The sequence below is a fragment of the Strongylocentrotus purpuratus genome, unplaced genomic scaffold (genome assembly GCF_000002235.5).
Source record: "Strongylocentrotus purpuratus isolate Spur 01 unplaced genomic scaffold, Spur_5.0 spur5_scaffold_5, whole genome shotgun sequence".
NCBI lineage: Eukaryota > Metazoa > Echinodermata > Echinoidea > Camarodonta > Strongylocentrotidae > Strongylocentrotus > Strongylocentrotus purpuratus.
In genome coordinates, this window is record NW_022145611.1 from 10079149 (window position 1) to 10106213 (window position 27065).

The window sequence follows — 27065 nt, forward strand, 5'->3', positions numbered from 1 at the left end:
TATTATTATTATTATTCTATATGATTAAGCTTGAGAGTAGAGAGTTCTATATGATTTAGCATGTTTTGCATGATTCTCAGATTCTGGAGAGACGATCCAGCTCAGTTCAGTCAGAAATTGCTCAAATGAGCGTCGACCAGGTGAATGTATGCCTCCCTCTATAGCTAGCGAATCATTAGTGCTCATCTCGATATCAGCTTATTGCTTCTAATCCATGCGCTTTAGTTTCCATTAGTGTCCTTGAAGTTTTGATGAATTCACAATATTTCATGAATCACATAGAGTATTGTATGTTTTTCCAGTACTACTTGTACATGCAGTTTCATTATGAGATTGCTCACTTGAGTTACAACCAGGTGATTGTATGCTGCCCTCTGTAGATAGCGCATCATCAGGTTGAACTAATTCATCATTCTCAACCTTTACAGAGAAGTGAAAGAAGTACAGAGTCATCATTTCATGAATGTTTATGTTTGATGTACATGTACAGATCCTGTAAATGTATCTTTTCTTGTTATCCTAAACCTAGTTTTTATGGAGTTCAAGGGAACTTTTTTGTGCAAAAATTCTATTACATTGGCTTCATAAATATAAATTAATTTAAATCTAATCAGTACACTTATAGCTGTAGATGCGGATGTAGAAATTCAGCTTTAATTTTAATCTTGAGAATGCTGCAGGAGAAGTGTTTTTGTTAATGTTGTTGTTGGTGTTGTTGGCTCGTATATAGAATAACATTAACAAATGAACAGTTTAGACATCTAGTCCTTGTATAAATCGCCTAATACTAATCAGACCATTTTGTAAGGCTTTATATTTACATATCTCTTTAAGAAGGGTTAGAATGCAATTATTCTTGAGGTATATTGTCTTTAGGTTAAGGTATACATAAAAAGGGTTTCATTGAAAGTGTATGTATTCAAAATTACATGTACCAAATTCATGAGGACAAGATGTATTTATACATTATGTAGATGTATTGTAATGCGGTTAAGAATTGGAAAGAACACAATATTATAATACCGGAAAGCCTCATCAGATTTCAGCATTTCCAACCTACAGCGAGAAAGCTGTGACAGAACATTAATTGTAACTTCATCTTGTAAAAACCATGACGTTGGAAGAGAAGTATCTTTATTGCAACCAAGCTTCCAAAATGTATCGGTTAGGGGTTATGGAATGAGGTTTCCTCATTTTTGTATGAAAATGTATACTGCATAAACATTACAATTTTTAATATGTTTACACAAATATAACATATATTTGACTAAGCTGAATAAAATATGGATGGAAAATTTAACTAAATTTCTCTCTTCTTCATGTAGTAATTTAACCAATCATATGTCTTGTAGCTTTGCTTAACATTTGGATTTCTGCTAGTACAGAACAATTAATAAAACACAATTCTTGTATTTTTTGTATTATTGTTTTGTTACTGTTTCTGTCTATCTTACATGTACGCAATTACTACCATTTCTAAGGAACTACAACTAAAAGATGCTCAAAACTGCATATACATGCCGTCTACTAAAATTCACATGATTAAATAAAAATTGTACAAAGTTACAGTTATATACTGTGTACATGTACCTGCATGAACATAAACTGAATGTGAGTACTGGCACAAAGTTTGTATGACATTTTACATTGGTTTCTGTGTTCTCTCTCTCTCTCTCTAGCACTAAATTTTCCAACAACCTTAGGATCTTATCAAAGCAAACCGTTTCATATTGCCAACATTGTCAAAGTATTTTTCCTCATTTTTACAACATCCAAAAAAGCAATACTTTTGCATATGCCTTCATATTTTTTACATGTCATAAAGCAGAACGTTTTCTTAACAATTTTTTTTTTAGAGGGGCAGTTTGAATTAACTTGTTCCTTGATATGTTCCATTCCACCAGAACTGCCTCCCCTTATCGGCTGCCTGGTTCCGAGGAGACACCCACAACCCCACCCCTCAATGTCCGTCCAGGGTCGAGGTCCAGGTCATGTACACCAACACCTGGGCCAGGGCTCCACTTCAGACCATGAACATCGAGACCAAGAAGATGTCCGACAACAACGGCTGGCTGGTGTCGTGTCCAGAACCTGGTAACTATTCTATGTTCATGCATTCAACTTGCAAGAATGTATGCATGTAGATAAATTCCTTAGGAAATGCACATCTGTACCTGTGCCAGGGCACCTTTTAAGACCATAAAAATTGAGACCAAGAAGTTTGTGGGACATAAGTGCGTTCAAGACCCTGTTCTTTGCTACTTAATGTTTAAGACAAAGACATATTTCATTGTCCAAGACATATAGTGGTAGCACTAAAATGATTAAAAGCAGTTCAGGAGGAAAGCTATAAAGAAAACATGACTTAGGTATGTACAGTTTAATCCTAGCCAGATGTTATCTCTTTATGTCATACACAAAATATCTCCCTGTGCCAGATTTTATTTATCATGGGACAGATATACCAAAGGCTTTGAGATATTTTCCAGTGCAAGATTAATCTATACATTATACCGGTGTTAAGGTAGTTGTCATGGAGCAAATCAAGACTGGAATTGGGCAATTTTGCCCAGCCATTGTATGACTTGGGTATGTAATCCTAGCCAGATATACCAAAGGCTTTGAGATATTTTCCAGTGCAAGATTAATCTATACATTGTACCGTTGTTAAGGTAGTTGTCATGAAGCAAATCAAGACTGGAAATGGGTAATTTTGCCAAGCCATTGTGTTGCACAACGCAATCCTTCCATCAATTGCAGCTTATTGTTTTTTGCAAATGTGCACACTTAGCAATCGAGCAACTAAGCAGAGAGGCAAAGAAAGCAACTGAAGTGTTAATAAATGATTTTGTCTCTTACATGTTTATTCTATATCCTTCATTTGATACAGTATCATGGCTTGGTGTCCACATACCTGAAGAGAATCGTTGTATGGACATCTTAGAACTGGTGGAGCATGAAGACCTTCTCAAGTAAGTTAAATCTGCAAGGAAATTGTAGCTTTCATCCTTCCTAGTAATTTATAGGGGGTTCTTGACCTTCTATTATAATGTTTTCAATTTCTTTTATTCTTTCCATTAAAAAGCAACAACATATCTTCACTATAATCAAGTAATATGGCACAAACAAGTACGTATATATTCATTTGCCACAATCCTATGTGCAATTTCATATGATTATGACAAGTTTATTACACAATAAAATTAAATTATTGACAAGAAGTAAAATCAACATAATATTTTTCCAGCACAGTCATATATGCCTAGTATTATATAATGGATGTTTACAGATTCACACCTCAGTCTTTACAAAATTTGAGGAGAATTGTCAGACTCCAGTCAGAAAGAAAATTTGTATTTGATTCTGCCTAGATTGGTTGTTTTAAGCCTTGAGAAAGGTGTGTACTGTGTAGGATATACCAGTTATAGTAATTATTTATTGTTTTTATCCTAGATTCCATGCACACACCTTGAGGTTGTACTGCAGTGTGTGTTCCCATGGTAACCACCATGTAGCCCATGCCTTGATCAACCATGTCAACGAAGACCAGCTCATGTACTGCCTTCAGTGCCCATGTAAGTTCTTTACTGTTTTTGTAACCTAGAAGGTTTAATGGTTTCCGTGCAAAATATCCTTGTAAATGGGCTACTTGTGAGGAATAATAAATGTGTGGAAACTTGAGAGAAAGGAAAAAAGGTTTGGCTGGTATTCTACTAATACAATTAAACCCAGCAGAGAAACTGATTGAGGCATGTTTTAAAAGGACAAGTGGTTTGCACGTATCTTCCTTTATTAAACTCTTCACTATAAACTATTTGTAAAACCCAGTGTTACATTTGAAATTGGTAGAGTAAGGGTCAAAGGTTATCCTGCAATGTCACTTCATTCAGTTTACTTATGTGTATAAGCAATTCTTGCAACAGGGCTGCCCATACATCTACATGTAGGATATACACTATATAGCATCTATAGTAGATGTGTACTGTGGGCTCTTACATCAACCAATTTGAATAAAAGTTGCTAGTGGGATATATTTAATTGAAGGGGAGCAGCTGCAAGATAACCAACATGTTCCTATTATTTATATATATTTATTATATAGTGTTAAAAGATGTGATTGTTTGTAATAGATCTGTAATTGTGAGACAGTGAGACCAGACTCCTTACTGTTAGTTCCACACAGAAATTTGATATTTAATACTAGGAAGAAGACTCTAACACTTTGTGGACACAGGACACTTTATTTATCTGTAGAAAGTGTTCTGATTTACCTGTTCTATATAAATTGATATGTGGTTTTATTATCATTAATGCTGATTTCTTGTCTACTTATTTTCCTGCTCTAGATATATCCGGTCCTTTGAGGATAGGATACTACAATCTGCTGCATGCCCTCCATCTCCAAACCCATGTCAGTGCTAGGTAAGCTTTAAGTTTATTTGTATTCTAACTATTTGAGTCGGGTTCTACTTGCATGTATGTGATATATCTCAGAAGAGTTCTGCATTAGAAAGAAATACAGAACTGGATAGAACCGATATAACTGGAAAGAACTGGATTGAACTTTACCAAAGCTAGCAAATTCTTTTTCTCTCACTCAATAATTCTGCCTTTGTTTTTCTTTCTGGATTGTATTTTCTCACCTTCAATCTTGTTATATCCATCTCTCACCCCTCTGTAGTTATTTGCTACAATGTAATTACAATATATGTATAAAATCTATCTTGCATTTTGTTTGCTGTTTATCATTCAAATTCCCCTTTTGTTGCAAAGGGTGAAATATAATTGATTCAATGCAACTCAATGTGATTTTGTTGTCCGCTTTCGATTCAGGTTAAAGACTCAAGATGAGTTTATCATCCCCTTATCGGCCGGTCCCAAGCCAGTAGATGAAGAAATGGACATTTCCAGTAGTATGTCCATCAAGAGAGCCTTGAGTACCACCAAGAGTGTCTCCATCAGACCACAACTCAACATCGGACCATCAGCTGATAGGTAAGTGCCCAAGCGGCCACCACTACAACAACTAAAAACAGCAACAACAAAACAACAAAATCACCATCAAGATTATCAACATTGCCACCATATGATGTAGAGGTGTCATAGTCGAGTGGATATATCACCGGACTGTGGATCACAAGGTCCGCGGTCCTTTAGCAAAACATAATCAGGGCAGTGTCAGGAGCGTCACAACGTGACGGACATGTGCGCTATATATTAGAAGCCACCATTATTATTATTATTATTATCTACATTTGTCGCATCTGACTCATCTTCACTGATAAAACATTATTATTTCCTTCTCCTTCTCTCCTGTGCTCCTCTTTCCCCCATGCAGTAGTCATCAGAGCTTCAGTCAGAGCATGAAGGCGTCCGAGCAGGCTCCTCCGAGCTTCAACCACATGGTGCTCAAGCAGCATGTCATATCGTCGTTGGGTGAGGCGGTGGCACACGGCGTGTCACACTGCCGAGATCCCATCGGTGGCAACTACAATAACCTCTTTGTGTGAGTAATCATTAATGCATCACAGAATGTAGGGGTGCCAATCCATGCTCAGATAAAAAGGATTGGATGAGGGGAATTATTGAAATGCACATGCACAAAGTATAAACTGCCTGAGATGTTGAGTTGATCACACATATATATATATATATGTATATTTATACATTTTTTGGAGGGGGTAGGGATTTCCTTCAGGGAAGCTCAGGATTAACGCTGTAGTTCAAATGAAAGGGTTTTTATGTGAATTGTGATAGCTGTGTTTACAAATTTTGATACCCATTTTGAAGTTGTTGAATAAAAAATATTAAGTTTCTATTATCGATTAATCGGACTCTGTATAATACTTGGTATTTGTTTTTGTTTTCTCTGTTTCAGGGCCATTCCTCACAAGCATTTGCCTTCCAATTGGTCCTCTCCATATTCCATACTGTATTTTGTATTAATTTTTGTCTGTTTTTTGATGGTCATGGTTAAATAAAATATCTAGAATCTCAATCTCAATCTCAGTACCTTTTTGGATTTTTCTTTACAGGCCTTTATTACAACTCTGTGATGCTCTCCTTGTTATTGGTAAGTGTAAAACAAAACTTCTGTAAGCTTTTTTCCATTTTCTTGATATGAATAGAGGATGTTTAGGAAATATTCATGTTGTAAAGACATTGCAACTCTTTCTAAGACGTTGCACTGATGTGCTGTCTTGTGTATGAAGTGTCACATGTTGTTTTTGTTTTCTTTCTTTAGGAGAGTTTGATGATGATGACCTGAAGAGTCTTCTTATTCTCATTGATCCTGCAACATTTGATGAAACATACAAGAAAGGTTTGTAACAAATCAGGTTTCCCATACCTTACAGGCTTTTTATTATATTAATGAAAGTGCTATGTATGTATAAACATTGTTCATTGAGAGAAAATAGATTAAAATTGTGTTCATTCACATCAATTTTGAGGTTTTTTTGCAGATTATTCCACTAATTCTTTAAAAATGAACTGAGCTTTTTTCACATGTTTTGAAGTTTTTTAATTTGAATTGATTTTGATTTGATTTAAATCATCATCAGGTATAAGTGAGACAGTTGTAATGCTTCAGATGTATCTAGATGAGCACTATACATGTGCTTCTTAAGTCAATATCTCTTTGACAGCTTTAAATTGATTAGGTTTGGTTTAATTTGATTGATTCGATTTTGATATGATTTGAATCATCCTCAGGTATCAGTGAGACCGTTGGAATGCTTCAGATGCATCTCGATGAGCCTGTCAAGCTTGCCATGTACTTCCTAATTTAACATCTCTGTGACAGATTTCAATTGATTAGATTAAACTTTGATTTGATTTGAATCATCCTCAGGTATCAGTGAGACCGTTGGAATGCTTCAGATGCATCTCGATGAGCCTGTCAAGCTTGAAATGTACTTCCTAATTTAACATCTCTGTGACAGATTTCAATTGATTAGATTAAACTTTGATTTGATTTGAATCATCCTCAGGTATCAGTGAGACCGTTGGAATGCTTCAGATGCATCTCGATGAGCCTGTCAAGCTTGCCATGTGCTTCCTACTCCAGCATCTCTGTGACAGTCAGCTCAGACATCGTGTAGAATCAATCATCAACTTCTCGGATGACTTTGTAGAAGAATGCCAAGCAGTGAGTACATAAGCTGACACCAAGGCCTTGAATTTGTAACTGTATTTCTGTAGCGACCATTCACAATACCAATTGATACGATCTTGATATTTTTTAAAATATGAGACATTGGCTTTATCTAACTCCATGTAGCACCTCTTGTAATCCCATCCTACATGTACCTCAATAAATATTACAATGGGATTTTCTGTGGTTAGAAACACGTCTTATTAATATTAGTATATTGATGAATATGACACATTCTTTCAAAGTTTCAAGTTCCTTGTATAGATTTAATAAGTGTAGGCAATAAACCTTTCATAATATAGTCATATATCCCCCAGAGCTGGTGCATACAAGACTTGATAAACATTTGTGAGTGATTCATTCAAATGTTGCTATGGGGTGTGTTGTCTGTGTACCATGGTATTGAAAACAAACATTGCTTTAATGAAAATAATAATGGAAAGTGCTTTTATAGCGTATAATAATCTGTAGAATTCTCTAAGCACATGTGTAATACCTCAGGCACACCTACTTGACCAACACCAGACCAACAACAAACAGAAGAACAGACGGTGGCAAAAAATCAGCCTGTTTGGAGTCGGTCTCGAGTTGGTTTGGCGGTGTGACTGAGGGTTGACTGAGGTATAGTCATGATGGCCAAAATGACCCATGTCTATGTTATCTACAATGTTTTATTTATATTTTTTTCCCCCACAGGATCAACTCAGAAGGTTCTTAGAAGTGAGGAACACCGACATGCCTCCCGTCATTGCGGCTAAGAAGACCAGAGAGTTCAGGTCCACTCCTCAAGAACAGGTAACAGCATGGGATGTACAGTACATGCTTGTGTTTATTCTTTTAACCCTTTGTCTACTGGTACCAGGTTGGTCCTTGTATTAAGCCTATGGGAATTAGAGAATTTAGCCATCAATGTGTTCAATGTGGTTTTGATCATTTCAAATTTCATTCATGTGATGACGGTCATCTATTTCCAAATCTAATTGTTCAATGACTTGCGTATAGATTTTTTTATTTGGGGTGTATTTTTGTAAGAGTTTGATTCAATTAAAACTGTAAATTTAGTCATTACAAGCATGTCATCTTTTAAGATACGTTAATTCAACTTGTTAGGAATTAAGATGAATACTATTCATGACAAGTACCATCTGAAATGCAAATTTTCACAGTATTAATGCTTTATAAAATCAAAATATATTATTTACCCCACTTGCTACCATTCATATTTGTTAAAACTTTTAGTTTTATGCTGTTCAAGAGCTAAATAAACAATCGCAAGCATCATGGCCATCATTCAGTTAAATGAGAGATCATACTTTAAAAAAACGTCCTGATGACCTGTTCAAGGAGCCGTAGAGACCAAACATAATCACTTTGTCATTGTACAGTGAAACCTGTCTATAAAGACCACCCAAGGGAGGAAAAAAAGTGGTCTTTATAGGCAGGTGTTCTTTATGTACAGGTTACTTTATTACATGTTTCAATGAGAAACCATTTTGAAGGGAACCAAAAAATGTGGTCTTTGTAGACAGGTGGTCTTACTATACAGGTGGTCATTAAAGTAGGTTTGACTGTATAAACCACAAATCCTTAACGTAACCCGCCTCCCACCCCACCCCACCCCCTCTTCTTTCTCCTCCTCCTCAGATGCGAATGCTGCTACACTTCAAGGAGGGTGACGATGGGATGTGTCCGTGCCGCGAGGACCTGAGGTCGGTCCTGCTGGAGTTCCACTCCACCCTGGCCAAGCACTGCGGGGTGCACGAGACACAGGAGGAGAGGAGCACAGACTCCAGAGGGGTGATCAGAAGGTTCCTCTCGTGGCTGTCCGGGAGCAGGAAAGATGCGAGTCCTCAAGGAGCCATCACGCAGGAAAAGTTCTCAAGCGGTGAGAAACAACTAAATTTTTATCAGGTTTTTTCCGATATATAAAATAGATATTTTGTAAAATATTGTTTAGCTACTGAGTATACTTTTAAAATTATTTTCATATCAATTTTTTCAATTGGATTAATAAACTTCTGCAGGAGAAGTTCTCAAGTGGTGAGATACAAATAATTTTTGATCATGTTTTTCCGATTTTTGAAAAGATATTCCAAAATCTTCTTCCGTACATATGAGAATTGAATTACACAAAAATAGCTTTGTCCAATATTGCATAGCTACTGAGAATACTTTTTTAAAAATTGTTTTCATATTACTTTGAGCTCTTTCCAAGCATTAGTGGACTATTTAAACAAACAGCAGACTGCTGTTTTTTTTCTTCACACATACAATATACTTGGGTGAGGAACATTATACCCCAAATAAATAGCAGTCTGTGGTTGTTATAGTCTCTAGTGAGACTATAGCAATATTCTTTTTTTAAGAAGGGAGTACCATCACTTTACACTTGTTTTGAAGAGCCTATCTTTATTTTCTTGTTTTCCCCCTCCCTCTTAGACTCACTTTCCCATCTGATCTCCAACACAATGATCAAGTGGGCAGAAGAGAAGCACATTGAGGATCCTACCCTAGTCAGAGAGATGTTCAATCTCTTACATCGCCAGTATGATGGAGTTGGAGAGGTAAGTCATTTACAATTGTGTCTGAATATAGAATGTATCACGGTTTGGGTATAACATGCATATTCCACAGACCCACATTTTGGGAAATATAAACAGATGAATAAAGAAGTATGAAAACAGACTTTAGAAGAAATGGCAATTTGTGGTAGTACATACAATGTATCTTTGTAATTTACATTTTCTCAAGACATGTAAATATCAAGGTTTCTGTAGTACTGAAGTTCACAATATTGCCAAATCTTTTGTGATAAATGTTTACTGTTTTGTAGCAAGTAATGTACCGTAATAATAGATTGCAACAAGGTTTGTTTCATTTCACTATTGTGACTTTTCTTATTGCTATAGTGTACCTTTGAATGTTTAATAGTTGAAGCTAGTAGATGGATAATATACTTATGGTACTCAACTTTTTCTCTTTGTAGCTATGCAGTGCCTTGCAGAAATCCTATGTAGTAAGCAGCAACCAGTGCGAAGACATCGTTCACCTCCTGACCTCTCTGGGTCAGATCAGGTCATTGCTCACCGTACAGATGGGATCAGTAGAGGAGGAAGCTCTCATCAAACATCTATGGTAGGTCAAAAAGGAAAAAAATGGTTGAAAATGTATTTTGAAGCATATTTTTTAAGTCTCTTTCTGTGACCCTGTCACTATACATGGATCAACCACGCACAAGTTTTGTTATTGTATGAAATATGCTCGGGCAAAAAAAAAAAGGGTCTGTTGTCAATTTTAGACACTTGTCAGTTTCTAGCCCAAGACCCATCACTATGCATAACTATTATTATTACTCTAATACTGGAACTTGTCTCAACCCCCGTCACAAATTCAATATCTATCAAAATAAATTGTACAAAGTGCTGTCCAAAGTTTGGGTCTCATTAATTGATGGCTTGTGTCATAGATGAATTTATGATGATTTTAGAGGATGACAAAATCAGAGTAATGTACTGGGCAGCGTTTCATGATGGTCGTAAGATCAAGTTCACCGACAACCCATTAAAATGCATGTATTAAATTTAACACCTGCTTCAATGGGATGTTTGCGAAATTTGTACTTACTACGGTTTCTATGGATCCTTATTTTCAGGCCATGTTCAATTATATGACATTTTTCTTTTTATGTATTTTCAAGTATGTGTGTGGTGGTTGGGGGAAGGGGTGTATGTTGTATTGTCTATTGGGTACGTATACGAAATGTACATTATAGTCATTTCAGTATGTTAATAATCCTGCATCCCGATTGTATCACATTCAGGGAGGTGACGGACAACAAGGTCTTCTACCAGCATCCTGACCTCATGAGGGCGCTGTGCGTCCACGAGACGGTCATGAACGTGATGGTCAACGTCCTCGAGAAGCATCAGACGTCCATCCAGCTGACCAGCGACGAGGAGGCTGAATCGTCCGCTCAGGGTCAGGGAGTGACCGGGGCTAGCACGGCAGCAGCACCCCCAAAGACACAGGTAGGGATGAAGTGTGTGGATCATGCAGAGCTGTCTAGTCACAGAGTTGAGCCAACATACAAGCAAAAGAAATATACAGTCAAACCTGTCTATAGCGACTGCCCACAGAAAAACACAAAAAGTCTTTGTAGATAGGTTCCTTAAGTACATGTTTCAATGACAAACCATTTTCAAGGGATACAAAAAATGTAGTCTTTGTAGACAGGTTTGACTGTATCGGTGGGTCCAGTAACCCAACTGGTCAAACTCTGACGTGGATGGTCTATGGGATGAGAGTAGATGTGTGAGAAAGTAGACACTATTTTGGTATCAAATGGGTGCCACATTATATTAGGCTTTGTTGATACATACATGTACATTGACTGGTTTTCCTCATAGAACTAAGGGTTTGTTTGGGCATGCTAATTGTGCAGATTTGTGCTTTCCCAGAGATATATGATATTTTCAGAACTAAAGTTTTATACCATCAACTTGCCATACCTGAAGACTTAAATAGAATACTCACAGAGAGCTACAAACAGTTTTTGTTATTGAATAAAACTACCAAAAATGATACTAAAAGCTATGAAATACATTTCATCTATGGTTGTTTTCTTACTTTGAGATTTGTATATTCTTACATCTTACTTGAACACCTTGTATTTCTTTAAAATTTCTCCCATTTTTCTGGTTTTCCAGGTTTTTGATAGTGCTTATTGTGCATTAAGAAAGCCAGTTCTGAAACCATATCCTCATGAACCACATATTTTTTTTTGCTGATACTCCCCTACCCCTCCCCCAATCGAAACCCCTCCCCAACAGCCTGAGGAATCTGATTTCAACCGTGATCTTATCACTGCCTGCTCACGCTTCCTCAGCTACTTTTGTCGCGTCAGCCGTCGAAACCAGATGGCCAGTTTCGATCACATCAGTTACTTTTTAGAACAGAGCGACATTGGACTTTGTAAGTGCTTGCAAGGATCGGAATGAAAATTGAAATTACTAAAACAAATAGCCTTGCAAGAATTCACTGCTAACAAAAGTGGACTCTCCGAACAGTCGTCTTGCCTGCGGACTGTGAGGGGGTCGTGGCTTTTATTTTTTGGCTGGTTTTCACCCCTCACTCGTGACGCATGCCTGGGATGAATCCCTGTCAGAACTCACAGCATTTTATTAACCGAACACATTAATCTTAGAAGTAGAATTTGTTGATGACTCAGATTAATATATGTAGCCCTTGTCGGTAACATCAATGTACAGGTAGGCGGGAACAGGCAAATGGAATTTTCCTTTGTAGTGAAAAAGAGAGGGTTATTTTTGTTATAGTTTGATACTGTACACAAGAGTAATTACTTGCTCTCATATATTCCTCTGTCACAGCACCATATTAGTTTATTGATTTGACGCTTGCAAAGTTGATTCCAAAATTGAAAAAATATCATTAGGTGATGTTTAATACTCATATGTTTTTAGCTCTAATGAATACATCAAATACATATAATCCATGTCTTTAGAACTATTCTTCAATTTAAAACATGATCTTCACCAAAAATTATGAGTACCGGTACTTTACTTTGATTGGGCTCATGAGTCTAATAACTTTTTTTTTTAGTGTCAAGTGTACCAAATATACATATCCACAGATATTTTCATAGATTTTGAATATCATTTTCTGTAGGACAAAGGATATATACTGAACAGTCTGTATGATAGAGAACTGCATCTGTAACTAGCAGAGGAGAGACAATTTTTTTTTCTAGTGCCTTATCTTTTAAGCAATTTGGTAATTCATCCATTTTGCCTCCATAACTGGTTTTATGCTATGCACTATGGTGATTTTGAGAAGATTTGTTGGGTTTCTCCAAAAAACTTTATTACTTATGTAACACAGCCATTGAAAGACATGTTTCATTTATGAAGGTGGATTAGATTTGAGGTCTTTTTGCATGATGAGTTTGTGAGTAGCAGAGTTAGAAAGAGAGAGAGATAGATAAAATGTATTTGGTTGCTGTGTACTATGTGAATAATGTTTAATGATGCATGTTAGGATAACAGTGTGAAATATAAACCTGTATATTCAAGTTTTCTGTCAACCATGCACAAGTTTCATGAATGCGAATATTGAATTAAAAGTGATGGCTGACATTTATAAGCCACCTTCCACAGAATAACACTATCTTCAGAGTTGGTACGGATCATTCTCCAGGAGTTCCTCTTTTTGATTTATTAGTTGAAAAGAGACGAGAAATGATGAATAGATTCCTTCCATTCTGATTAACAGGATATTTTTTCACATTTTAAAATTTATAACAGGTAAAGTGTTAAACAAGGAACGATATCTCTCTCATTCATGGAATTTGTGCAGTGGCTTTCACTAACTTCCAACAGTGGTTTTACCCTCACCATCCAATGCCCTATGGCAGGCATTCACTTTTGCAATGTTTCCACATGATATACAATAAGCTTTAAAATTAAAAAAAGCTCTAACTAGATTCCCAGAAAGAATGAAAGTTCTCTGCTCTCATTTAAATTCTGTTCTACTGAGTCTAGAACAGGTAGACTAGTCTGTGGAAAGGCAGGAATAGTGACAAATTAGTTTACCTCCACCTGACTCTGTATAATGCAGGCTTCATTTAGGGTATGGGATACACACACCATTTGTGGGCTAAAAATGAAAAACTTATCGTGTTATAACATTGCAAAAGTGAATGCCTTGTCATGTAACCTTTGACCTCCTCACACTTCCGAACCACTCCCATGTCTTGCCGTCTTTGTCATTAACCTCCCCAAGCAGGTGTGCGTTTACAGGTTCCTCGCTCGCCAGGCGCGGATGTGCCACTCCAAGGACAGGTTCGCTCGTGCGCTCATCGCAGGCTGCTGCAGGTTTCTCTGCTACTTCTGCCGCACCAGCCGGCAGAACCAGAGGGCGCTGTTCGATACACTTCTCTACCTCCTCGATCATGGCTACATAGGGCTGTGTGAGTAGACATGATTCTCATCCGGTCTTATAGGTCACTATGATGATTACCCTCGTCGGCAGGCATTTTGAGCAGATCGGTGCATCTATGTTTGCATATTGAAGATGTATTTATTGCATTTAGACATTAATTTAAATGAGTTGGGACTGATGCACATGAAAAAAATTACATTTGTCGTAATAAGCGTAAGATTTGACATTAAGAATGAAGAGACTTTGATGAAGAGAGAACTTCAAGCATCCTTTTCCAGTTATATTCCACGTTTTTTTAGTAATCATAATATGTTTGAATCTGGACAACTTTGCTACATTGCTATTATTTTGTTGCATTTGCTTCTAGTTTATGTTTTGCACTGTTTGGAATAGTTTTTATTGTTTGCTGAATTTAGAGCATGCTTTTTTGTTTGTGCACATATTTTATAGCATGATTTGCATCTACTGTACTTCAAATTTTCCTTTGATTACTTTTTAATGTTTAAATATGAGTTATTTGTAGAAATATGTATCAATTCATTAATACATGTACATTGAGATGTACTAATGACTTTTAATTTTCAAACTCTTCTTGATCTATATGTACAATATAGTTCAAAATTAACCATTAACTTTTCAAAGACCAAGTTCAGGAATAAACCTTTTAAAGTACATATGAAATGTCACATAAAATGTGGTGGATGAATAAAATGTGATAGGAAAAAATTTAAATAAAAAAATAATTAAAGGGCCATTGTCATCGCTACATACTATAAGTGAAAAAAAGGTCAAACATGAACGACTTTTGGGATAACCAAAAAGAAAACTGCAGAGGTTTTATTAAGCTGTATCCTCAGTGAATTTCATTATTATTGGTGGATTATAGATGCATTTAAAAGGTAAATTGATATCAATTAATTTTGATGCTCATTCTTTAATTAAATAATGAACAAATAGCCTACCCATCTTTGCGAGGCTCCTGCCCCCTGGACGTAGCAGCTGCTTCCCTGATGGACAACAACGAACTAGCCCTGGCGCTCAGGGAACAGCACCTCGAGAAGGTTATCACCTTCCTGTCCAGGTGTGGGGTGCAGGACAACGCCCGTCTGAGGGCCATGGGGAAACCCCTACCTGGATGGGACCCCCTGGATGGAGAGAGGTACCTGGACTTCATGAGGCATGCAGTGTGGGTTAATGGTGAGTAGAGGATTGTCATTGTTGAGGAGGGGGCAAGTAGGATTGAGGTCATCGATATCCTTCTAGTGGGAGTACTGTTGTTACAGAAGGAGGCTCATGTGCCTTTTTCGAGAATCCTGGATGGAGAGAGGTGCATGTACATGTACCTAGACTTCATGAGGCACACTGTATGGGTGAATGGGAAGTCTACTTTAAACTGGAGGGTACCTGTATCTTAAGATGTGAAAGGAGAATTTCTTGTGCGGATCAATGAAACATCTAAGAAAGGAAGTTCACTTTGGTCTTGAGGGATGAGGAGCAAGTTTGAAGTTGGTTGAATGTTACATGTTCTTAAGTCTGTCAAAACACCTTTATGTCAAATGTAAACAACTTGAGATTTTTCAAGCACATTCAATCAAACAACCAAACAAATGGAAACTTTATCAACTTGTGATTTCTGTGACAGGTGAAACCGTAGAGGAGAATGCCAACCTGATCGTCAGAATGCTGATCAGGCATCCCGAGTGCCTTGGCCCTGCGCTCAGAGGTGAAGGAAAGGGTCTCCTAGCAGCCATGGAGGAGGCCATTGATCTCTCTGATACAGCCGAGGAGGGGTATCTCATATCTGCTCCTACCATGGCTATCAGTGAGGAGGATGGGGAAGTCAGACCAATCGATGGGTGAGCAGGGGCGCGTTTCACAAAACTTGTCATCAGTGACAAATTACAGTTTTTGTTATAAGCTACTGAAATCCCTGCTTCTGATTGGTTATCAGGAGATTTGTCACTGATTTTTTTTCATTTGTCATTGAGAAAAGGCTTTGTGAAACGCCCCCCAGGAGTTTATGTGTTACAGATGTCAGGAGTGGGATAAATATTACAAATTTAAAGAGAGATATAGGGAAAGAGGCGTATAGCTAGGAAATGTTTAAAAATAACTGTGTTAGTAGTATGAGGAAAGGAGATACAATGCAGACCAATTGATGCCTTGGGGTGAGCGAGAGTTTATATGTTAACTGGTGTCAGGAATGGGATCAATGTTAACATTTTACAGAAGAAAGAGGAAGTGTGGTAGATTTTAAATTTCAGAATGAAAATCGAGTTAGCTTTGCGTATGAAGTTTTTGTTTTATCTACATTTTTTGGTTTGTAAAAGAGATGATTTACATATACATCTCATCTCCTACCATGTCGACCAGTGAGGAGGAAAGGGAAAGTAGACCAAAAGATAGCTTAGAGTTGGTGTTTGTTTGAGTTTGTTAGTGTCAGGAGTGGGATGAATGTTGGAAGAAGGAACGAGGGTCAGGTTTTTATATATAGGTTGCCAGGGAAATATGGTGTTACTACAAAGAGAGGAGCTACATCCTAGCTCCTACATGCACATATTACATGGCTATCATGGTTATTGTCAGTTTGATTCTGCTGGTGTTAGGATTGGGATGAATTTCACACATTATTTAAGAAAAAGAGAATATGGAAGTAAAAGACTATACTCTATATTTTGGAGATTTTGTTTGTTAAGGATCGATTAAAGTCAGGGAAAATGTTGGAATTGCCTGGGAATAGTTAATCCATACAGACAGTGCCATATGCTTAATACTATCACTATCACAGAAAACAGTGATTGCAAGGCCTTCATTAATTATACCCAACTCTCTAACTATTTCCACTTGATTTACAGTCAAGATGAAGAAGGTGATGAAGACGAGGATGACGTTGACACCGGTGGAGCCATCCTGACCTTCTACGCCACCCTGATTGACCTCCTGGGTCGATGCGCCCCTGATGAGAACCGTCTGTCACAGGGCAGGACTGAGCCCCAGAGGATCAGGGCCATCCTGCAGAGCTTGGTGCCTCTGGATGATCTGGTCGGGGTGCTCAACCTCAAGTTCATCCTGCCGTCACCTCAGAAGATCTACGAGAAGAAAGATGGTGAGAAACCATTTACTGCTTTGGAGATTGAAATGAACATTCAGGGGGATTTCCCACGAGAGTGTTTTACTTCAGTAAAAATAGCCAAGAAAAATGAATTCTCACAAATTTATAGAGAGAAATGGAAGAAACAGAGAGATGGAATGTTGGACTCAATTGAGGACACAAAACAAAAACAATACATGTAATGTAGGATCCTATTTGCAATTCATGCTGAGGGTATAATATTGTAATAAATATAATATTGAATAATGGTTATGATTTCCAACCCATTGGAGCTGCACAGAAAAAATTATAATCACAAATAATATTTGGGATGTGGCATATTGTTTAAATAGATTGATTTACCACTCTCTAACACTTTAATATCTTATTTTGTAAAATCAAGATAAGATTTTACTTAGCATTTCTCATTCCTGCAAGGGCCACATCAATAAATATCTCTGACTGACTGGTGACCCTTTCTTCCCCTGTCCCAGATGGAGCCGGTAAACCATTGGGTGCTGACCTGAAGGGTCTGACACCAGTCCACAAGGAAGCCATGCTGCTGTTCCTGGAGAGGGTGTACGGTATAGGGAATCAAGAGCTCTTCTTTGAGCTCCTGGAGGTGGGATTCCTACCGGACCTTAGGGCAGCCACTACCATGGATACGGTAAGAATGTCTTGCAGTAATAACTTTTCTTCTTTGGAATGCAAAATGTTTATTTATTTGTTGTGTTTTGAAAGCATACTTGTACTTGTGCAACCACCAGAAAGTTTATAGTGGTTAAACTCTCAAGGGCACCAATTCACTTACTTTCCATTTCAAAAACCCTATCTCGACTTTGTTATTTAGCCATACTACCTCTGTGGCTAATAAGCCCTTTAAGTTTTTGCTTTAAGTTTATGTTTGTTTCATTTGTGTTCAATACAATTTTATTGGGATAACGTTCTATTTCAATTTTATGAAGATTAAAAAACATATTGCTTAGATTCAGGTATTTAGAATGGATTGCAAAACAGATTGTATAGATTACAAAGAACAATGTGCATTGGTTATTCAGATTTCAAAGTGTGTTGTCACTTTTACTTATCATAGTCCATAAGTGGTTTAATTGTTTGTCTATTCTTTCATCATATTTATCCCCACCCCACAGCCAACCACACACGACCACGACATGGCCCTGGCTCTCAACCGCTACATCTGTAACTCGGTGCTACCCCTCCTCACGCGGCACAGCGAGATGTTTGAGAGCGCTGACCAGTTTGCCTCCCTGCTTGACTCCACCCTCCACACTGTCTACAGGCTGGCCAGCTGTCGATCGCTCACCAGGGGACAGAGGGACACAGTGGCCGATTTCCTGGTGGCCCTTACCAGGTTCGGGATTTATCTATTTTGACATTTTGCTTTTGATGTTTTAATGTTTACTCTTTTGTTAACACTAATGATTATCATACTAAACGAATACAAAACCATTGAAGGAGCAATTTCTAATGACATGTATAAGGAATATTCTTTTTCCCCAACTTTCTTTTCTCCAAAAAATTGATCACCAAGTATGCTTAAGAATACCTGTTTTTATAAATCATTTCATTTACATGTTTGTGGAAATCTGTTGAAAGATAAGCTTGTTGAATAGTTTCCTGTACTAATTTATAATGCACAAAGGTTAAGATTGGTATATAAATAACAACGGGATGAAGATGGGAAGGTTTAATTGAATTTCGAATTTATTCTTCTTTGAAATACAGAAAAATTCCTCTTTGTAACCCTCTCCAATTTCTTTCTGTAACCCCCTTCTCTAGGAGTCTGAAGCCTTCCATGATGCAGCGGTTACTACGGAAGCTGATCAACGATGTGCCTGTTCTAGCAGAATACTCTTATGTGGCCTTGAAGGTAAATCAAGATGCCATACATGTATAATCCATCCCACTCCTGACACCAAGTATCCCACAGATTACATGCATTATCAGTATGGGAATCAAATGAAAAAGGAGTCTTACCCTATTGTCTTGATCAGGATTCATTTGAAGTTTGCCATACATTATAGAATATAAATGTTTTTTGTATATTCTCAAGATCAATGTGTTCAGTTTTTGTTGCTCATCATGAAACATGTTGTCTTGATGTTTATACTATGTTTTGATAATGGCATAGCACAATTGGAAGCATGGAACAGCATAAAGAGTTTGTGAACCAGTGAATAGCAAGGAGAACCCCAATAGCAAGAACTACATGTACTTTCCTTCTGTTTATTCTCAAGCACTACTCAGTGAATGTTCTCACTATCTTCATTCATAAACATCTTTTAACTCTTTTTGCCTGGAAACTAGATTGTTGCACTTCTTCTTTCCTTGTTTTCCTTTACTATACATAATTTCAACTCGTGTGCTTAGAATCGCATGAAGAAGATGGTACTTCTTTTTCCCTCGTTCATTTCTTTAGTTTTGATTATATTGTCTGCAAATGCGAATCAGTTCTAGGTATTTTTTATTTGCCTTATTCATATATTTTTCTGGAAATTTGTGAAATCAAATAACAAAAATTTAAACTTGAGACACCATTGATAATTTACCTGACAGATCCTGCAGCTTCATTACGAGCGCTGCGTCTCGTACTATGGTAGCAGTGGAGGGTGGGGTAGTTATGGTGCTGCTAACGATGAGGAGAAGAGACTCACCATGATGCTATTCACTGGTCTCTTTGATGCACTGGCAGAAAAGGTATGAAAAGTGCTCAACAGTGAGTGATACGCATTGCCCCTTAAGGTACATCCATTTGAAGATGTTCATGTATGTTATAAACAGAACACCCAAGAAATCCCTATAATTATTCAATGATTTAATGGACACTGTGGCTTTTAGTCAGAAGTTCTAATATGATTACCTTTCTGTTGAATATAGAAAAACATTGGTTAAACTTTGACATTCTGACAATGCCTCAAATATTGACAAGATACATGTTTAGCTAACTTTTAAGCTTGTTCAGTTTAATTATAATGCACATACAATACACTGCATTGTTATACCCTTTAATTGTAACTTTTAGTCAGTTTTTATGCAAAATGATGATAATGTATATGATAGTTATAGGGCTCTGAGGGGTGTATTAGAATGTATTGCCTTCGATCAAATCATATAACCTTGAAAATTGATCCAGGCAATATAATAAGTTTCTCTGTATCGGGCATAGGCCTATTTAGTAGACATGAAAAACATGCTAGCTTGCATATGGGTCCGTGGATTCACAAAGTAAGGACTCTGTCTCAACATTGAAATGACTTTGATGTATTTGTAGGAGTACGATGAAGAACTGTTTGACAGAGCTCTACCCTGCCTGACAGCCATTGGTAGTGCCTTGCCTCCAGACTACAGCATGTCATACCATGATGAGAGCTATGTCAGGGAATCTTGCTTTGATGCTGACGGCATCTACCAACCAAAACCGGTCGACTCAAACAAGTAAGATGTTTTTCATGTTTTCTTTCTTCAAATTCTCTATGCATTTCAAAGGTTATTCACCTGATTTTCATCAAATAGTGTACCTGTTTTCCCCTCTTACTCTCTCCATTATCTTCATCTTCATCGCTATGTGTAACTTCTAATCCCTCATCTTTTACCACTCCTTCCTCCTCACTTCTGTTTTCTTATTGTTTTGAAAATCTCTTTGCCTTCTAAAATTTTACCTCAATAATATTCCTTTCCTTTTTTTTCCCTATTTTTCTTTTACTGTTCACTAGGCTTTTACTAGATATCGTTCCCCTTGGATCCTAATTAGTCTGTTTCCTTTTCCTTCCAGTATCTTTTCTCATACCTTGTCTACATTTCATCATTTTTTGAAAGTGTCACAGATCCCTTAAGTGAAGGTGGAAGGAAGTGTAATTGAATTCTTACTTTACAATTTGGAAGTAAAATTTTTTCATCTCTTTTTAAAGACTCATTTAACTTATCTCTGAAGCTCTGTTTATGCTACATTTATTCTTTAACATTTATATGTCTTGATGAAATTTGTGAACTTGAAATAATTTTTCTGAATATTTGTTTTGCCAGGGTGCTACTGAATGAGAGTTTGCTGTCCTTCAGTGACAGATTTGCTGAGCATCTTCATGACAGTTGGGCTTTAGCAATGGTAACTTTCTTGCAACTTTTTATTTTTTAATTTGTTTATAGCACTAGCATTTACATTTCAGTCTGATTGTTGGTTTAGTTAATAAGCAAAATATGAATGACTATTCTCTAGAATTGTTTCGTTATTAACTGTTTTATATATAATTAGTGATGGAAAGAACATCTGACAAATTCGAAAGTGTAACTATCGCATAAATTTGGAACAAAATGGAGGAACCTAGAGGCCTGTTCTAGGCACCTCACTCGACACGTTCTCTACTTTATTTTATTTTTTTTTCTATTCTATATCTTTGGTACTGTATTGTTTTGTTTTATTTGATTTCATTGTATACTTGAATGATGAACATGCTCATTCTTTTTTAAAAAGTGAATAAACTTTGAAATTTTAACCTTACATTGTAGACAATCACATCATCTGATGCTTTTTTCCTCCTATAGTTTGACAATGGCTGGACCCATGGTGAAGCAGAAAACAGCGCCATGAAAGAATCATGCATGCTGAGACCTTACAAGACACTCACTACCAAGGTAGGTCATCACATCAATCTTCTCATGGAAGTGTTGTGTGATTTGATCAGTATTACCATCTCAAATTGGCAATGCTATTTTTTTCCTTTTCACTCAGAAATTCCCCCCTCCAATGCTGCATACAGCCTTGTATAGGATTGAGGAGTATTACATATTGCAGCCAAGAAATTGCTCATTCTTAAGAGGAAATAATTGTTGCACATTTATGTACATGTTACCAATATGAGGATATATTTGTAGCAGAAAGAAAAATCCTCAGAGACCTTAAAATACTTAAACATCCAAGTAAGGGATAAGTTTAATATAATATCAATATTTTGTAGTTTAGCAAAACGTAGTGGTATGAAAAGATGTGTCCGGCACGCAAAAAGCATAATGGTATATTGATATTTGCTTATTAGAAGTTCGTTTTTTAGCATGTCTGAATGTAAGTTTAGGTAACATTAAGCCTCATCAACATCATACATGTATTAAGCAGCTCCTCACTTAACAATGGGGGTCTACCTCTGTGTGATAAAATCATTATCTTCAACAATCATGCATTTTGCGTGTGATCCTAAATATACATGTACAGCACCTTTGATTAGGCAACTAGATGTTGGCGCTTTATAAATTCCTGGATTGGATTGGATTGATCCGGACTGATTTTTGTTGTGCCTCTGCATTTCGCTGAGCTGCCTTACTTCAACACCTTCATCAATAATGATGTTCTACATTTTGAGATATGACCAAATAAACATTCATTGCATTTAAGGGGCCACCCTGTGCAAGTACATATAGATTACTCTTCCCTCAATTTATGTCTCTCTTGTATTTAAACAGGAGAAGGATTCATACAGGGAGCCAGTGAGAGAATGCATCAAGGCTCTTCTTGCCTGGGGTTGGTCTGTAGAGAGAAGCAAGGCATCGGAACAACAGTCGCAGGCTCATAGACCAAGGAGATTGTCAAAAGCAAGTCTGGTGAGTAAAGACTAATAGCAGATGTTTCAATTGAATTTAATAGATTAAGAATATCATCCAAGTCAAGTCTGGTGAGTAAAGACTACAGCTAATAGATGTTTCAATCTCGATTTCATTTGATCAAGGATATTATCTAAAGCAAGCCTAGTGAGTCCAGGTTCACCCCCCCCCCCCCACCACATCCTTATTGGGTCGGGGGGGGGGGGGGAGGGGTGAAAGTGAGATATCGAAAAGAGGAAGAATGGCATTCAAATGCTTAGTGGCTTCATATTTTTTTGTTTTGGTACCTCTATGTTACTACTTAAACATCTACTACTGATATCATACATATATATATCATATATATACAACAAGATTTTTTGATGTATGATTGTTGTATTGAATAGATTTTATTCAAAATTGAAGGGGAAAAAATGACATGCAGCCTCGAGACTGATTTTATAATTTTACAAAGAAATCAGAAATTTACATTATAATACAAGCATCAAAATGAAAAAAGCAATATAACAAAATAACGATGGTAACATCACACAGCAATAGTATAACAGATTTAGAAAAAATCATCAAAGATGTGGATAAGTAGTTATAAGAATAACTTAACCATGATTTTTAAACTAGTTATCCTTTACCCACCTATCAGTTATGATTCAGTTTATGTAAAATTACACATTCTTTTCTTTGTGTTTTTGTTTTGTTTACAGGGTGCAATGGAATCCCCCCACGGCTACAACCCAAGACCCATTGACGTCTCAAACATCACACTCACTAGAGAGATGCAGGTACGTGTAACTTCTTGATTTTTTTCTTCAATTCAAAGTACCTTGTGTAGCTTATTGTTATGAATCTCTACTATTGTTAATCATATACATAATCATGGTTATGTATATGTGTGTGGATGCATATTCAATGAGGAGTTGGAGATTTGGAGATTCAATAAACCACCACAGTCATGGGTCAAACTTAGTTGTTTTTGGTGAATGTTCTGCTGCTTTGAGTACTCGTGTATTGTGTGAGGTGAGAGGGATATTAAGTCAAACATGTAGAACCCTTTCATTGTAATATTATCAAGTTTTTTCTGCATATAAAAGAGGATGTTTATCAAAGAAACGCATCCAGCCAATCAGCAGTTGTCTTTCCCTTACGTTAGACTTTTTATCATAGGAAGGTATGTGCTGTAGTCTTCCGGATTGTAGTTTGTTGTAACAGAATTGTTTTTTGACATTTCTTTCCAGAATATTACCCTATCACAGCATCAAGCGCTATCACATGTTAAATGGTCTCAATCCCCTTGAAGAATCATGTCAGATTTATATATATTGGTTTGTGTTTGATAGTCATAATACAAAGTTATATACATATGTGGGTTTTTTGTCTAATGCATTGCAGACTATGGGTGAGAGACTGGCAGAGAATGCACACGATGTGTGGGCTAAGAAGACCAAGCTAGAGATGGAACTAAGAGGTAAGTTCCTAAAAATCAAATTGTTTAGTTAAAATACCCTTTTTATGCCTTTGTTGTCTTATTATATAAACAGATATGCATCACTGTAAGTTGGCCTCTGTACACATTCTATTCAAAAGTCATTCAGAGTATCAATTTTGAACATATGAATATAAAGTGAATGTCCCCAAATTCCCAAATCAGAGGCATTATAGGGATAGATATAAGTCAATTCCTATATCTGTCGAATGGACTGAGAACTCTCAGTCATTAGATAAATTTACATGAAGAAAAATATATCCCCTTCTCACCCTGACCTCTGTCTCAAACAGGAAGTGGTTGCCACGCCCAGCTGGTGCCCTTTGACATTTTGACGGACAGCGAGAAGAAGAAGGATCGAGACATGGCCCAAGCCCTGCTCAAGTTCCTCCAAGTCAATGGATACAGATTGCAGAGGTACGTGAAGCTTTCATTTTACTTTTAATTTTAGAGGGAGAGGGGGTTGGTGATGGACTCTATCAGAAATGTTGGGAGCGAACGAGTGTAGCAGTGAAAAAAGTCTTCAAGCGATGATGAAATATATGTTGATCTAATTCGTGCCCTGAAAAATAGAAACTTTAGAGAAGTAAAATATGTACATTACTTTCAAAGTCCAACCATTTCAACAATAAGAATATATTTCTTTGTATCAATTTACATGTATGTCCATATATAATTGTCATATATTCTGATTTTAATTTGAGTATTGCCTTCTATGATACACACCTTCATTACAGTGTTTTATCCTACTTATAAGAGTTTGAAAATTACATGTGTTATTTATGATAGGGAATTGTGTATTCTATCAAATATATTTCTTGGGGTCATCTACTGTGAATATATATGTTCAGGAAGGAGTCCTAAATAGAATGAATTAAAGAACTATTTTGTGTGTAAATTCCATGTAAATGCTTTTCATTTAATTGATTGCCTAATCAAAAATTGTTTTGATATTGTAGCTATCTATTTCACTGTTCAGGTTTTTATTAATACATTTTACATACATGCATGTATAAAAATAAAAGACTATCACTTCTGTAATTTGTATCGGAATGCCCTATTTACTTGTAAGTTCATTATTTTATCATGCAATTAACAGTGAAGAGGAGGAGGCAAAGAAGAGGTAACATTGATTACTTTTGTGGAGGAATCCACATTTATATTGTGCATGCTTTATTTTTGTATGTGTACATAGTTTTCATCTGTGGAATTTGCGCCTGCAGAGTATGTTTGAAACCATTTGTGCATGTAGTAAAAATATGTTCCCGTTGTCATGGCTTACAATAAGGGAGTGAACATACATTATAAGTTTTCAATCCATTTTTTTATTCATTAATTTATTTATAGTTTTATTTTTACTGGGCAGCATTGGCAGTTACAAAACTGCTTTCCACATTGGCTCTTTTGGCCTAGATTAAGTATAAATATATATATGTAAAATATGATTTAAGATTGAAATTATAGACAAATTAATTGCTAAGTTCTAGATACATGTACATGTACCAATTCATGGTAAACTAAGAATAATCTGTCGATAATGAAGGTGAATTAAAAGAATTTTGTTGGAAAATACTCTATTTTTTTAAAATCAAAAGGCAAACAAATACACAACACTGACAGAAAAAAAGTAATTAAAACTAAAGCTAACCATTCTGTTTGAAAGTAACACCACCCAAAAAATGAGTGATGTGGAGGGGAAAAATGATTTGATTACAAAAGGAGCAACATATTTCAGGATTTGATCATTGCTCATTATTTTCTCAGTTATCACTTTACCAGTATTTTCAAATTGGTACCAATGTTTCTGCTTGAGCACCTTTAACTATTTGAGGAGTCACTTCATGTGGGCCACATGTTTTGCTGTGTGAAATTGTATGAAAGACCTGTTTTGACTCAGATTTTTGTTGTAGATTACACATACATGTAGTGTTTATGTACTTCTTTGAAAGTTCCTGTAAAGATTACATTTTTTATTTACAATCTATCAAATTTCACTTTTCTTTACATTTCATGTTTTCGTTCTGTCCTATGGCAAGTTCAAGTTCCATTTTGTCTGTTACAGATAAGAATTATTCACATGTACATAGATATTCAGCTATTTCAATTTAACTTTGTATGTATTGTCACATGATATATATGAAGCTCTCCTGTTGAAGTTCTATCTGTTGATAGAAACATGTATATGTAGACTGAGAGTAGATGATGATTTTTTTTAAATGCAGGCTGAAGACTAGTTGTAGATGTTTATGTACGTTTAACGTCATGATCATTAGCGTCATTTGAAACAGATTGTATCAAATTAATGTACGTGTATATCAATTAAAAATGTTAGTTATAAAAAAGGATTAACATTTGAATGTAGTTACATGTACATTGAACATTACAGTCCTAGTTTAACAAATAGTGCCGGGACTTTATAGCGTAGTATTTGCTGTTTTGATTGTAATTCTTGATTGTTAGTTGTTGGGTTCTCTGCTTGCATGTTAAAGTTTTGATAAAGTGTTGAGTAGTATGCACTGTAGATCTGTAGTGGACCATAAATGATGGATATTGCAGCTGTGAAGCCATAGCGCAGTACAGACGAACACCTAGTTAGCTGATTATCACAACTTTTGTCTATTGTTCCAAAGATTTTTGTTATTTTGGGTTTGAAATGATATTGTGTTGCAGCATTTTTTGCAAAGCTATTTTGCTGCATGAAGTTTTGTTTGAAGGTTTTTATATGTGTTATTTACACTTGATTTTCTTTCTCCAGTGTACCAATATTTGCT

General features: G+C 36.4%; 1 protein-coding gene across 1 annotated transcript in view; it reads left to right on the top strand.

The window, feature by feature from the left end:
• Window positions 1-27065, top strand: part of LOC580223 (ryanodine receptor 2) — a 173182-nt gene that overhangs the window by 91728 nt on the left and 54389 nt on the right. The window contains exons 41-70 of the mRNA XM_030999251.1: window positions 81-140; window positions 1905-2094; window positions 2891-2972; window positions 3454-3575; window positions 4347-4422; window positions 4834-4995; window positions 5339-5506; window positions 6036-6073; window positions 6245-6322; window positions 6993-7150; window positions 7853-7951; window positions 8801-9041; window positions 9596-9720; window positions 10143-10291; window positions 10977-11184; window positions 13958-14141; window positions 15071-15310; window positions 15756-15969; window positions 16969-17219; window positions 17699-17871; window positions 18356-18576; window positions 19005-19095; window positions 19782-19922; window positions 20497-20660; window positions 21249-21327; window positions 21765-21854; window positions 22677-22814; window positions 23516-23593; window positions 24201-24276; window positions 24588-24711. Of these exons, the coding sequence (XP_030855111.1) occupies window positions 81-140; window positions 1905-2094; window positions 2891-2972; window positions 3454-3575; window positions 4347-4422; window positions 4834-4995; window positions 5339-5506; window positions 6036-6073; window positions 6245-6322; window positions 6993-7150; window positions 7853-7951; window positions 8801-9041; window positions 9596-9720; window positions 10143-10291; window positions 10977-11184; window positions 13958-14141; window positions 15071-15310; window positions 15756-15969; window positions 16969-17219; window positions 17699-17871; window positions 18356-18576; window positions 19005-19095; window positions 19782-19922; window positions 20497-20660; window positions 21249-21327; window positions 21765-21854; window positions 22677-22814; window positions 23516-23593; window positions 24201-24276; window positions 24588-24711 (4220 nt within the window). The remainder of the gene's footprint in view (window positions 1-80; window positions 141-1904; window positions 2095-2890; window positions 2973-3453; window positions 3576-4346; window positions 4423-4833; window positions 4996-5338; window positions 5507-6035; window positions 6074-6244; window positions 6323-6992; window positions 7151-7852; window positions 7952-8800; window positions 9042-9595; window positions 9721-10142; window positions 10292-10976; window positions 11185-13957; window positions 14142-15070; window positions 15311-15755; window positions 15970-16968; window positions 17220-17698; window positions 17872-18355; window positions 18577-19004; window positions 19096-19781; window positions 19923-20496; window positions 20661-21248; window positions 21328-21764; window positions 21855-22676; window positions 22815-23515; window positions 23594-24200; window positions 24277-24587; window positions 24712-27065) is intronic.